The sequence below is a fragment of the Spermophilus citellus genome (genome assembly GCF_964194105.1).
Source record: "Spermophilus citellus genome assembly, chromosome: 13".
In the NCBI taxonomy this organism is placed as follows: Eukaryota; Metazoa; Chordata; class Mammalia; order Rodentia; family Sciuridae; genus Spermophilus; species Spermophilus citellus.
This window is the reverse complement of record NC_138193.1, coordinates 64,067,900-64,083,289: the sequence shown is the minus strand read 5'-3', so window position 1 is coordinate 64,083,289 and position 15,390 is coordinate 64,067,900. Positions and strand designations below refer to the sequence as shown.

The 15,390-nt window shown below is 37.5% G+C and overlaps 1 protein-coding gene across 8 annotated transcripts in view; it reads left to right on the top strand.

Moving 5' to 3' along the window:
* The first annotated feature begins 10,651 nt into the window (after positions 1 to 10,651).
* Positions 10,652 to 15,390, top strand: part of EHBP1 (EH domain binding protein 1) — a 310,375-nt gene continuing 305,636 nt past the window's right edge. For 3 of the 8 annotated variants that reach the window (XM_081264225.1, XM_081264224.1, XM_081264223.1), the window contains exons 1-2: positions 10,761 to 11,062; positions 11,885 to 12,285. In XM_081264225.1, the coding sequence (XP_081120351.1) occupies positions 12,182 to 12,285 (104 nt within the window). In that variant the 5' untranslated portion in view covers positions 10,761 to 11,062; positions 11,885 to 12,181. The other 5 variants (XM_081264220.1, XM_081264222.1, XM_081264221.1 and 2 more) reach the window with 5 other exon arrangements.

The window sequence follows — 15,390 nt, the reverse complement described above, 5'->3', positions numbered from 1 at the left end:
GCTCAGAGGTAGAGCACTCTCCTGGCATGCGTGAAGCACTGGGTTTGATCCTCAGCACCACATAAAAATAAAATAAAGATATTGTGTGTCCACCTATAACTAAAAAAATAAATATTAAAAAAAGTGTCAATGAAAACTCTTCCTTTTTTTTTTAATGATGTAGCATATGGAAGACATTCTTAGAAAGAATGTTTCATAAAAGAAGATTCTTCATTCAATCTCCAGACTGGAGAGTGGCAATGGGCAGAATGGATCCAGAATTAGAACATATTAGATGTACCTAGAATGGATTTATTTTGGGTATTGTTTTCATATTTATCAATTAGGTATAATTTGTAACTGGAAAACTTCTAAAAAGTGAGAGAACACTTTAAAGACACAACAATTGACATATAATATCTCCAGTATAAAACTACAACTATACAATTTTAATCATTATTTTTATTGTAAAAAAAGAGAATTTAAAAAAGAAAACAGTATCACTTAGAATCTTCACACTAACATAAAATTACCTGTGCACTCTGAGTTTTTATTCATTTATATACATATAACATATACTTTACATTTTAAAGTGATATGGTGCAGCCAATATGGAAAGCAGTATGGAGATTTCTTAGAAAATTGGAAATAGAACCACCATTTGACCCAGCTATCATCCCTCTCCTTAGTCTATACCCAAAGGACTTAAAAACAGCATACTACAGGGACACAGCCACATCAGTGTTTATAGCAGCACAATTCACAATAGCTAAATTGTGGAACCAACCTGGAATACCCTTCAATAGATGAATGGATTAAAAAAGTGGCATATATACACAATGGAATATTACTCGGCAATAAAAGAGAATAAAATCATGGCATTTGCAGGTAAATGGATTGAGTTAGAGGAGATAATGCTAAGTGAAGTTAGCCAATCTCCCCCCCCCCAAAAAAAAAAAACCAAACAAATGCTGAATGTTTTCTTTGATATAAGGATTCATATTGGGGTAGGGAGGGGGAGCATAGGAGGAATAGACGAACTCTAGATAGGGCAGAGGGGTGGGAGGGGAAGGGAGGGGGCATGGGGCAATTAATGACGATTGAATGTGATGATCATTATTATCTAAAGTACATGTATGAGGACATGAATTGGAGTGAATATACTATGTATACAATCAGAGATATGAAAAATTGAGCTCTATATATGTAATAAGAGTTATAATGCACATATATATAAAACCAAATTTTAATTATTTTATCTGTAGTAATATATAGAAGAGAGCTAAAATTTCTGAGTAAGAGGCAGTGAAAATAGCCTTTTGTTTTTTAGTTTTTAAATAACAATTTTAGTTACTTTTTAAAGGAAATTAAACATGTATGTTTCTTAAAACCCTGTTACATTCTTTTAAAAAAAGATTTGGTTCATTATAGCTATACAAATAGTGGGATTCATTATGCCATATCTGCAATGCACATAGCATAATTTAATTTATCTCATTACCCAGTGCCTTCCCTCTCTCTCCCCTCACAACCCTGTTACATTCTTAAAAACAAATACACTCTTAAAATTTGTCTGTGAATTTCAGGGAATATGCTGTTTGGATTATTTTGGCTAACATTTCAATTTGGGGGGCATATGTTAACTTTTTATTTTTGTAAGTGCAGTAGTGTTGCCTTATAGTCATTATGTTTTTAAAAAATAGATCTATGTCTCCAATGTTCAACTAAGCATAAAATAATGATGAAACAGTAATGTAAATACTACAATTCAAGTGAGGAAATAAACATAAATTATAAACAGGACTCTGGTGCAAATATAGATTATAAGTGTGTGTGTGCTGTGACAAGTTGTTGTGTGACTTTGCACAAGCAACCACAAAAAAAAAAAAAAAAAGAAAGAAAGAAAAGGAAGACTGGAAGTACAATAATATAAATCTGCAAATTGGATTTTATTGAGTGTTGATCTATTAACCCATTCTGTCTCTTCATCTCATTTGTGGAACACATGAAAACTTGAACAACAAGCACACCATAACAACTTTGAAATAAATATTAATGTTTTTAGAGGTCTATTCTTTTAAGAAAAGTAATAGGTAAATGATTAGTGATATATTCATTAATATTAGTGTCATTAATGTTATCATTAATAATAAATTATATAATAAGCTCAGTAATTATTATCAGTAATAAGCTCAGATTATGATTTATGACCAATTTTAATAACCTGTGTCAATTTAACTGAAATAGAATTAAATTCATAGAATTGAAAACTTGGGACTTAATGGGTTAATGTTCGTTCCCAATACATTGTCGTTTATAATGTTATTCTCAGGGTTTACATTACCTCTTATCAATAGAGATTTTTCTAAAATAAATGTTAAACAATGGTTTGTAATTGAGGAATGTGAAGTCTAAGTGGGTAGGGATTTTTTGTCTCTTTTGATGTGCTGCATTCCCAATACCTAGCATAATACCTTAAGGTTCATAATCTTTCAGCTAATATTTGTTAATAAGTGAATGAAAGTGAATCAAAGAACTGAGTGTGGTGGCACTTGCCTCTGATTCCAGCAACTGGGAAGGCCCCAGGCAGGAGGGTCACAAGTTTGAGGCTAGCTTTGGCAACTTATTGAGACACTGTCTCAAAATAAAAATAAAAGGGCTGGGGATATAACTCAGTGCTAGAGTGCCCCTGGGTTCAATCCTCAGTACAAAAACAAACAACCACCACCAACAAAACCACATGAAAATCACAAAGCTGTCAAAGTTACACTCCTTATAAAGAAAGTGCTCCTTGAAACAAAACTAGATACAGGTTTCCTGCTGCCTTAAAACTTGCAACATCAGCTGAAAATTATTAATAAGAAAACAAAACAAAATATTAGAAAAAATGTTTCAATAAATAACATTCTTGGGCAACATACAAGTATACAATGTTGAAGAAAGTTACTTTAATGAATGTAGGGCAGCAGTTTTCCTGTTGCAGCAGGACATGTATGAGGGAGAGGTACTCAACAAGTTAGTCCTTTTGTCACTGGCAATTGTAAGTTTTGGCAATCATTGTTTTCTAAGCTATGATGTATCCTGGAGAAGACCCATTGCAAACAAACAAAGGCACAAGGTAACTTTGTGAATAGCTAGAAAGCATGTTATTATAAGAATAAAAAAATCGAATAGTCAACAATATGCTTTTTGTTCTTGTATTCATTGCTCAAGGAAAGAGTGAATATTTCAAAATATGATCAAGTTATGACCCCTAAATATACATCTCTTTAGCAGGTGTTATGTAAAGACAGGGGTACATGTATAACACTCTCCCTTTCTACACTGAAGTAGGCTGGTTATCAGGAAAAAGGTGCCTCTTACATTTTTGAAATGAGAAATGGTATATTCTTAATGCCAGATAATTGTTTGAAGGGGCTTTCTCAATGAATGTAGTTCAGTACAGTAGTATATTCAGCATTTTAAATAGACCAATGTTATTTCAAGTATAAAATATCATAGTTTTTAATGGATTAAAGGATTTCTTTAACCATGGAAGAAAAATTGACTTTTATTCAATGCTTGAATTTCTTTTCTTGGAGAAAGGAGATCAATCAGTGGCAATATAAAAATAGCATACAGACAGGAGCAGTGGCACATGCCTATAATCCCAGCAACTTGGGAGGCTGAGGCAGGAGGACAGCAAGTTGGAGGCTAGCCTCAGCAACTTAGTGAGGGCCTCAGCAATTTAACAAGACCTTGTCTGGAAAGAAAATAAATAAATAGAAAGGGCTGGGGAAGTGGCTCAGTGGTTCAGCACCCTTGGGTTCAATCTCCAGTACAAAAAAAAAAAAAAAAAAAAAAAAAGGCATATAGAAGTTGCAACAGGATGGGAAAAAATATCCAGCAGCTCTCATGAAGTCCTCTTTGCTTAGCAGACTATCATCTGCTCACTGTAAGTCCAGTTACTACTTGGGTGATTTGTTGTGAAAAGAGAGACCTGGAACAGTATTGCAGCTCTCTCTGGCTCCCATGTTACTGCCCTTGCCCTGGAATTTCCCCCTATCTTACCCTGCCCAGAAGATTGCTAAACTGCATGAGTTAAAACTGTCTTCTGGAACCTGGGTTAATCTTTCAGCTCTACTCATGTGTAGGACAAGCTTCAGCAACAGGGCTTGCTTTCCCTTGGCCCGTGCCCAGTGCCCTGATAAGTGGGGGCTATGACTGATTTCAGCTTGCTGATGTTTGCTCTGTTTGAGATGGAAGTGCTTTGTTTTAACAACCCATGGGGTGTATTCAGAGCCATCCAAGATTGTTAATTCCTACTGGTTTTTCTTTGCCTTTCTTGTCTAGCCTTATTATTTTAGAAGATACTAATTATATTATCTTGTTCATGCTAAATATAGCCACCCTGGAATTATTCACAGGAAAACACTGACTGGATGCTATATCTGGTTACCTGGAACTGATTCCAATTATTGAAAACACAGAAGAGCTAAAGCTAAGATCAGTCTATCCTCATCATTCATCAAGGCTCTTAACATTTCATGGGAATAGACCATTTAGCTCTGGTCAATAATCTGTATTGGTATTTTAGATGAATTTATTGAATTTAGTAAAGACTTTCTCAAAAAGGGCTCTCCATTCCAACTCAAATCCCAGTAACAGTCCACTTATTTACAATGTGTAAATTATCTCTGATAGCTGCATTTACCTTGGCATACACGGCATTTGTGGTTTGGGACTTCACTGCCATAAAATTATCTTGAGTAATTTGAAGGTCAGACTGGGAAAGGATGATACAGACCAATAAGGGTACTCTATGGTAAGAGTTGATCTTTAGTCAGTCCACAATCTATGATTTATGACTGCCATCCATTCTAATAAATGCTGATATTGTATTTTTGAGTATCACCATTTTGAATATCTTTATTGCCTGTAATATATTCTTTAAAATGTCTAAGACTTCTAGTCAACAGGTTGCTCCAGGTTAACAGTAGGAGTCAATCCTGTTGAATCATCAATTAATGGTGTCTGTAGACTTGTTTCTGCCTCTATCCCAAATATCAAGGCAGTCAGGGATGCTCCTCTGCCTCTACCAATTAGATCCAGTTTGGCCTTCCTTAGATACTATGGACCCGGTCAAAATCGGGTTTTAACACGTGGTTGAGGTCCTAGAATTAGTGCCATCTCCAGTTTAATGTGCAAAGTTTCCTTATGAGTAACTTCAAAGATGGGTGACTGGAACAGAAATAATTTCACAATAGAACACTCTGTTTTTAGCTAAAAGATGTTTTTCTAATGCAGTTTTTCTAAGCTTTCATGTCAACCTAAGAACTTGAGTCCTATAATGATAGAAGAAGAAAAGGCTACTTTTGAAAAGAATAAGCACAAGGTGTTAAGTATTTTGTTATAATTTAAGGTTATATAGCAGATATAAATCTCAATCTAAAATAATCCAAGCTTGCAAGAAAGAGTTCATTTTTCATTACTCCACCAAATTTCTGTTTCAAGCTCTAATTTCACAAGGGGTAGCAAACGTTTAGTCACAGTCAATTTGGCAGGGACTGCATCTCAACTAAGGGATCAGGGTTTCAGGCAAAGACCATGAAGTATTTGATCTTTGCTCCTCAATTACCATACTGGTTCTTCCAATAGACATTGGAAATCTTTCCTCAATAGCAGCCAGCCTCACAGATTGCTGCTAAGTTGATCTTGGTCTATCAGCAGGGTTCCTTTAGGTCTGGTGGTTTTCCACTACTTCTGTACTCCTTGGGTGTCTGGGAATTGTGTCAAGCATCCAGAACTGCCCATTGTGGTAGCTACCAGCCACATGTGGCTATTTAAATTTAAATTAACAAAAATCAAATAATATTAAAACTCAAGTTATTCAATAACACTTTCCATATTTCAGGTGACAAACAGATCTAAGGGGTTAGTACTCTGTTGGACAAGTAGGTATATCATAGAAAGTTCTAATGGACTGTGCCACTCTGAAGTCTGAGCTGGCCTAGATACATGGCCTAGTTTTTGTTTTGTTTTGTTTTTTTCCCTCTTAAGGAGCTTGTCACATAAGTTATATCTCTCAACTCTCAGATCCTGTACGTAGATCCTGCCATTTCAGCTACTCTTACCAAAACTTGTATCTGAATAGGGTAAGAATAGATCCTATTTTCAGGGATCCATTGTATCTAGGCTTTCATTACATCCCTCCAACTTTCTTCTTCCATTTTTACCGTAAGAAATCTATTTCTCATCTCTGTGAAAGGAAGTTTTATTATTGTCTACACCAGCACTGTCCAATAGGGAAATAATGTGAGTTGCGTATGTAATTTGCATCTTTCCAGTAGCCATATTAAAAAGGGAAAAGAACAGGTTGATATAAATTTCTAATATTTTTGTTTAAACCAATATATTCAAAGGACCATAATTTCAACATGTACTCCATATAAAAATGAATAATAAGATATACTACATTATTTATTACATACTAAGCCTAAAATCAGTACGTATTTTGTACTTATAACATCTCACTTTGGATTAACCACGTTTCATATGTTCATTAGAAGCTATTGTATGGAGGAGTGCAGGTTTTTAGCTGGATTCCATTTCAATACCCCCACCCCCCAAAGGCTAGACTTTTGAAACTCAAAAACTAAGTAAAAAAATTCCTGTTTTTCTACATTGTTATATTCCTTTCCTGAAACAATGAGCAAAGATGAGCATAAATGAGGGTGAATGTGATGCTAGGGTGTATAAGAAAAGCCATAGGATAAAAAGGGAAATACCCTAAAGAAAAAAAAGTCTAAAAATCCCATCAGTTAAAATTTCAAAAGTATTAGTCTGAGACATTGAGTTTTTAAGGTCATAAAATTTGCTGTAGGATTATTGGGAATAGTTTTTGGCTGCAGGTTTTTAACAATTTCATTAGCAGTTATAAATTGCAGTAATATGATTGTGTATAGTATAACTGCTATGGCAACTGGATAAAACAATGAAAAAACCTGCAGTGTTATTATTGGGAGTAAATCTTATTATTAGGACTAAGGCACAAATTCCATTAGTAGTTAAATCCTGCAATAATACCTCTGACAATGTGTACTGCAAAAACTGTAAAACCCAAAGATAAGAATTTTATCACCAGGAAAGACAATAATAATTCAAGCCTATGGCTGCATTTCATACTATAGACTCTCCATTTGGGGATTTTTGGAAGTAGTAACTAGAGAAAAGTTGCTTCATTGAAAGGAATTTTTAAACTTTTAACTGTCATGGCAGAGAAGATTTAAAGTTTTGGGGGTGGTATTTTCCACTTATTCCTTTGTATTTTATCTTCATTTTACATTTGATGACATTTAAAAGCAAAATTGAAATTATTTGAAATGTTGAATCTTCTATTAAGTAAAACATCCATAAAACTTTGGAGTCAACAACCAGGGTCAAATAGAAAGGCCAATTAAAAAAAATTGCATAAATAGGTTATAATCTATTTCGTGTAGTTTAAGCCTGGGACTGATGGAGATGATAAATCAAGACCTGAGTAGGGCTGGGTGTTATTAGGAGCAGAAGAAACTCAGTGGGCAATCCTGGATGGGGAGGGTCAGTAGAATGTACATTTCCTATAGTAGGAAAAATGTAGACTTCAGGAAAAAGTAACTTTTAGCATGCTAAAAGATTCCAGCTAATATAGGGCATGAATAGTGATCATGGGGATTGAGTCATTCTTAGTAATTATAATAAAATCCTGAGTCCACCTAAATTATTGGTGTTCCAATCTTGGTACCCATTGAGTTAACAGAAAAGAAATAATGTTGAATGTACTGTTTGAAAGTCTTTAGTCCTTTAGATAGTGACGTTTGGTACCAAATAAGTATTGCCTAAGTTTTATTGAATTTCTGGGTTTTTTCCCCCTGGCCTGTTCATGTTTACTAACAGCAATCACAACAGAATGTACTAGTAATTATTATTTTACTGTTTTATTATGTGCCAGGAACTTTAAGTTTGTATTTTCTATCTTCTTAACATACTGGAAAGATGGGCCTGATACTGGTTTTAGGAAATTGGGACTCAATAGGAAGTTGGGACTCTGAAAGGTTAAGTACAATTTGTGTTATTTTCTTGCAAAAATGCTGAACATGTGTTTCTGAAAATTCTTGGAGAATGGGAACTAATTTTTATGTACTCTTAAATAGTATATAATATGATCAATACTCAGTTGGTACTCAATAATTACCAGCTAAGCAAACCAAAAGATCTCAATATTCTATAAAGTTTTTCTAAATTTTTTAAAAATAGTTGTAGATGAACACAATACCTTTATTTTATTTATTTTTATGCGGTGCTGAGGATCAAACTCAGTTCTTCACACTTTCTATCACTCAGCCACAATCCCAGCCCCTCTTCTAAAAAATTTTTTTAGCAGACAGGTTTCTTTTATTTATTTATTTAGTACCAGCCATTAAACTTTTAAAAGTGTTATTGGGAGAAGAAGCTGCTCTGTGGGGTCTCTTGGAGACAGCCTTTATGCATTTAACTCAGCAGTAGAACAATGTCAAGGTCTACTCTTAATTTCTTTACTCATTCAGTAAACAATTCTAACCTTGGTCTCTTAGCTACTCAGTGGCTAGAATGAAAAGTCGACATCCAAGAAAAACATTTCCCCTAAAAAGAAGAGCAGTTTTATAAGAAACTATCAGTCCCTTGAAATTTTCCACAATTTGAGGAAGATTCCCCAAGGAACTCTCTCTCCCTCCTTTTAAAAGAAAGACACTGATTATTTAAAACTCATTGCTTTTAAGAAAATTTCTTTACAATAAAGTTTCTTTCTTTTTCTTTTACCTTTGCCCTCAACCAATTTTTTTTGGAGGGAAGGCAAAGAATATTAAAAGAAACCAGGATGACCACATGAGCATGAAATTTTATGAAGAACAAAAATAAATAAAATGCAAAAACCTTCTATTATGTGTGTTGTTCTTGAAGGGCAACTTGAATGAACATAATTTATGACCATTTCTATTTATCAGCCACTAAAAAGAGTCCATACACTTAACCTATTAATGATACAGAATACTACATGAGGTCAAAATAACTATAGGTTGTAGTGACTTAGTAAAACCACTCAAGAAGGACATTAGAGAATACTAAGGTGAATGCAAAATAAGAGTCAATTTAACTATTGTGGTTATCTCAACATTTTAGAATGAAGACTATGGCAAAATAAGTGATAACTGTCTTTTTCTGTAAGATGTATACTTTGTTTTTATGGTATTATTTATCACTTAATTGAAATTGAAAATAGAATTGGATACTGAATTCAATGCTTCTCTCTCTCCATTTGTCCTAAATCTTCAATATTTGTCTTTCCCTTTTCTCTTGTCCCCCAGTGTCTACAGATATTCTCAATTCCCACTCAACACTATCCTCCTTTACTCTCCTTCAAAGAATCCTCCCATAAAAACTCTAATACCTTTTTAAGGTACTTTGTCCATGCACCTTGCTTTCCAACTTTACTAAAATTAAGAATGACCCTCCATTGTGTCTAGGGCCCAGACTTCCTGTTTTCTTTTCATATGTTAGCTTTCCTCTCTTTTTCCAAACTATTTGCCTCTGGAGCTTTCCTAATGCTCCTACTTCTCTGATCATTTCTCCCCAGTCTCTTTCTGACTTTACTCTTCTTAGTTCCTAAGTACTAGGATTCCCACAACACTTTATTCTTTGTCCTCTTTCCTCTATACCAGTGGTCTGTGCCCCAGCTAAAATTGAAAGCAAAATTTTTGTTTTTTGATAAGGTAATTTTCCTTCTTGAGAAAGTGTTTATAGCTTTCATATTCTCAAAAGGGACCATGGCTTTTTAAACAAGGCTAACTACTCCTGCTCTCACACTCTTTAGTTTATTTCATCCCTTTAGCCATCTTTTTAAATAGCCAGCCACTCCCAAATCCATCCAGTTCATACCAAGGGATAATAAACCCCAGAAATCAAGATTCAAATAATAATAATAATAATAATAATAATAATAATAATAATAATATTGAATCAGAACAAGAAGTTGTTGTGGTGTACACACTTTGTCTAGCTCAGCTTACTAAATCTCCTTGAGTACCAATCGACTGAACCTTGGACAGGGGTATGGGTGGGTCTGGGAGGGTCCTTAATTTTGTTCATTGGCGGGGTGTGTGGGGGGGAACAAAACGGGGAGGAATTGGGTGAAAATAAAAAAAGGTTGTGTATGCAAAAACCCCAGTTGCTAGTGGCAGAAGAGAGGGCTCGCCCAGGTCCTAAGTGGTGAAAGGCGAATGGGAGAGACAACTGACAGCAGCCGCAACGACAACCCACAGCGGCAGCAAAACCAACCCCCAACTCTGCCACCACCACCACCACCACCTAGAGTCAGAAACCCCCCGCTCTGCAGCTGGCGGTGCCTTGGACGGAAAGCCACCTTCCACGATCAACTTCCAGTTCAATATAAACACTCCTCCTCCCGCCTATTGCTTCCCTCTTCCAGCCAATCAAAGGAATGGGCGGGATTGTCCTTAGTGGGTTCCTATTTTTTTTAAAAGAAGGGTAGACTGTGCGCCGCGTTCCGGTCGAGGGAAAAACACCTCGCTAGCTAGGGGGTGGGGCCCCTGTGATGGGCATGCGGATCTGCCAATGAGGCGCCCCAACCGCGCTAAGTCCCGGCGGCCGAGGTGGGCGGGGCTCACGCGGGGCCCGGCCAATGGCGCCGGGGGCGGACAGAGGTTGAGCTGCTGTGGGTAGGGTTAGTGTGAGAGGTGCGGCGGGGGAGGTAATGATGATGGTGGCGGAGGAGGAAGGCGGGGGAGGGGGTACTGGGCGCTGAGCGGCGGCTCTGGCAGGGTTTGGTAGGGTGGGAGACGGTCGCAGGGCGATCCGTCAGGGAGGGGGCGGGCGGAGGGGCGCCGTCCGCCTGAGGGGCTGCAGACCCCGGCTCCCGCGAGCGCCGCAGCTGGCTTGGCTCTTCCATGTGGCTCCAGCGGGGATGGAGGACTCGGTGGCGGCGGCGGCGGCTGCTGCTGCGGCGGCGACGGAGGAGCGGCTCTGAGGAGGGAACGGGGCCAGACTCAGCCCGACAGCGGGAATAGAGGTGTGAGGAGGGGGCGGGAGTGGGCGAGCGGCGGGGCCGGGACTCGGGGACCGGGCTGGGGTCTCTGGCAACGCTTGGGTGACAGGGACCGCAGCGGGCCACCGCCTGTCTTTGCTGGGGGTCAGGGGTCTGGACAGGAGGCAAGCCTCTGGCTGGCTGGTTCCCAGAGGATGGGGGAGGGCGGCACCGCACCCCTCACAGTCCACTTGTCCCCCACTGGACACTGCTTCACGCCCAGGCAGGAGTTTCCATTTCCCTCCAGTTGGCAGCGAAGGTGAAGGGAGCCCAAGTGGCCTGGAGCCCTGACATTGCCTCCCTCTGCCTTGAGATTTCCCTCCACTACTCGTTGCCCACCCATTTGCCCCTCCAAACAACAGCATCCCTCCCTGCTCCCTAGTGTGTTCTAAGCATGTATTCTAGAACTCGAGGCTATTATTGAAAAACAAAGTTTATTTAAAAATACTCTACTCTTCTCTCTGAGTGGCCGTGGATATTAAACCGCGTCCCTAGACTTTCCCGCTTTGCTCGCCCTTGTTTGATGATAGGAGGGAAGGTAGGGCCCGACTTGCGTCTGTGATTGTTGTTGATGCTGATTACCTGATATATTGCTCCATGTCTTTGGTGTGAATTGTAATTTCTTTCTTGGTATCTTAAATTCTTGATGTTACCGGCTTTTGAGGTTGGTGTTTTGTTTCATTGTTTAAAAAAACATACAGAGAACCTGGGTTGTCTGTTGCAGCATTTTCCAACATGGGTGGTTAGTCACTTTTCGTGCTACTCTCCTCATATTCTTTCTCTTTTTGTCTTTGTTTTGCTTTTCAGCCCTCCAGAATAGGAGTCTTATAGCCCCTGAGGTGGAATGGTGATGGCTGCTTGAGGGAATCTCCTCTCATTCATCCTGTCATGTATATCATACTGTTGGTGATTGGGCCATTCATCTAAGATGGGATTTACCCTGTGAAACAGGGAGAAGACTTATGGACCCCAAACATTTCAAGTTGTAATTGAGTTTTTCAAAGTACAGACACACATGCAAAGCTCTTTTGCTTTGGACCCTCTGCTTTATTAAAGCTGCTGTGTTGCTAACCCAGAACTGTTCCAGTCTATTGACCCATCATCATGGCTTCAGTTTGGAAGAGACTGCAGCGTGTGGGAAAACATGCATCCAAGTTCCAGTTTGTGGCCTCCTACCAGGAGCTGATGGTTGAGTGTACAAAGAAATGGTAAGATGTGCTTGGGGTTAGAATTTGCTGAGCTGTGGCCTAAACTGACTGTGGCCTAACTCTTGAGTCTTTTGATAGCAGACTTACCTTTCTGTAGTGCACAAGTGTGTAGAGGCTGGGCGGGGTGCAGAATACTCAAACAAGTACTGTGATGTGCACTGTTGCTGCTGATACTGTCCCTGTGGATTTTAATTACTGTACTCCAATATGTCTCAGAAGACTAACTGAGCACACTGAGTACAGTAGATTTTTGTCTTGAGGTCATTTATCATTACTATTAGAATAACTTTGATTTTTATAATCTTAAATAGCAGTGGCTAATGAAACAGGGAAAACACATGCATACGTTTTAATATAACATGTATGTTTTAATGTGGAAGACTAATGGTGATAATCTGTTTTATTTTGGTTTTGTTTTTTCATTTCTATTTGCTTAGGGTAAAGAATTTTTCATTATTTGAATAATGGAATGCCAGTCCACACAACCTTAGAAATTCTTTTGTTAAATGCTTAGTCAGGCAACTGTATTTTCTTCTAATTGCCTAATGGGATACATTTCTTGGCTGGATTTAAGGAAGCAATTAGTAGTGCTGGTCAGTGATTTGCTTCTTTCCACTTGAGCAAAGTAAATTTAGGGCTTTCTTTTCACTGCTCTGAATGATAAGCAACAAGAATTCTTATTTACTGAAAGAAAAAAGTTAATCTTAAGCAAATGGTCCTTTGGGTTTTGATTTATTGCAGTGATTAAGCAGTATTACTACAAAATAAGTTCATTTTATCATCCACAAGGACTGTAATCTCATGTCTAATAACCTCTGTTCTTAACATCCTTTTTATTAGATGAAGAAAATAGTTTGTTCTGTTCTAGAACTCTTACAGCATATTCAATTTTTTTTTGAAACTCTAAATGCTTTTGTCTTGAACTTGTTAGGAATATTGTTTTAAAATCAATTCAAGAAATGCATGCACTGATTGCCTAGTTTATATCAGATACTGTTGATTTGATCAAATATGACATAAGCTCCCCACCCTCAAGGAGCTTACAATCCAGAGTAAGGATACACATGTAAATAAGTTCATTGTGATAAGGTACAATATTATAAATGTTATGATGTAGGGATTTTGATCTGTCTCTATCCACTTGAGTATCCTTGGGGAGGTTACCTTTCTAATTCATTTCTACTTGCACAGAAGTAATAATGGTACTGCTTCATAGGAGGGATAATTATGAAGATTAAATGAATTAATTCTTGTCAAATGCCTTTAATATTGTCAGGAACATAGTGCTCAATAAATGGCATTATTATGTACAGAGTTGGCAGAGGAGAAAATAATAATAATGGTTGCAGATGGTTTCCTGGAATCTGAGCTGAGTTTTAAAGATTAATAATAATTGTCTAGGAAGTCAAGGAAAGAAGTGAAGAAATTCTAGACTGAAGTAACAACCTATGCAAAAACATGGAGACACTAAATAACATGATCCATGCTGGAAATTTAAGCAGTATAGCTTAATATTGATGGGGTTTAAAGTGTAGGATGAGGGAATTGCAGTGAGATATAAGGTTTGTTTGAGAGGCAGACAGAACTCAAATCATAGAATTATGTGCTATTATGTATGGCTTGGGTGTTATTCTGTGGGTGAAAGGGACATAGTGAAAAGTTTTGAGCAGAAGAGTCATTAGGTTTGCAATTGGAAAATCACCTTGACAACAATGTGTGAAATAAGGATTTTTGAGAAGACAGTGACTTGAGACATTGATATGAGGGGAATAGGGATTGGATGAGGCCATGACAGATGGAATAGAGAGAATTTACTGGAGAAACACTTAAAAAAATAGGACTTGGGGATCATTTCAGTTGGGGGAGAAGGGAGAAGGAAAAGTCTAGATTGGTACTCAAGTTTCTGACTTGGAAGGCTAGGTGTAACAACTAGCCAAGATAGGAAATACATGAGGAAGGTCCTGTTTACCAGTATTTCTTAACTAAGAAATGTACAGGGAATGTCAGCCTGAATATGGTTAAATTTGAGTCTCTTCTTAAGGACTAGAACACATTAGGTTATTCTTTAGTTACAAAATCAGTTTTTTCCCCAGTTTGTAGCATCTTGGAATTATCCCCCAACCCCTTGCATAAGTAGTATTTAAGTTATTGTTAATGTGTTTCAAAGTGAAAGCAATAGTGAAAATCTAACTTGATTATAGTTGAATAGATGACTTGATTTCTTTTAACAGGTGTACTGTCATAGGTATACATATTAAAATAGGTCTTATGGTAGGATCTGAAGTTAATGCTAGAAGCATTTGAATGTTTTCCCATAATTTTCAGATATTATTTTGGGAGTGTGGAAAAATAAGAGAGAAAGGAAATTTAGAGATTCTGATTTAGTGAAAGGAAATAGGCATTAGTATAGCACTGAAGATAAATTGCAAGTATTAAGAAGATAAGAAAGTAGATCTGATAAATTAAAGAAGAAGAAAGTAACTATAAAAATGAAGAACAGTTAGTATTCCATTGAGATTATGCTCTCGGAGGTAACCTGTGTATATAGATGCCATTGCTTTTTAGAGCCTTGCTATTTAGAAGAGGATAGATAGAATGGAATTTAGGAAAGCTATAGTGTGTTGATGGGAGAGGGTAATGGGAATCAAGGTATATTTTCCAAGGGAGAGAGTATTATTTCTGTGACTAAGGAGGGGAGAAACATCCCATGTTCTCTTGTCATGGCCACAAAGTATGAGCTTTGTCCAAGGTTTGTAATATCCTGATATTACAAATAACAGGTCAGAGTAGGGGCTTACGGGCTATTTTTTCAGTAGGGGCTATTTTTTTTTTTTAATCTAGACATGGACAAACTTAATACTTTACTCTTGATCAAAGGATAAATAATGAAAATTGGATGTTTTGGGTTTTCTCCTTCTCAAACTTCTTCTCTTTATTGTTCTCTTGTATTTTGCCTTTTCCCGGGCTAATTAGTTCAGGTGGGTCCATTCCTTGATACTTTCAAGGTGTAGTGGTTCTACACCTTAGGTCAGAATCAAAAACCAGAATATTGGAGAGAAGGATAATACATACAGGGCTGGGGATGTGGCTCAAGCGGTAGCGCGC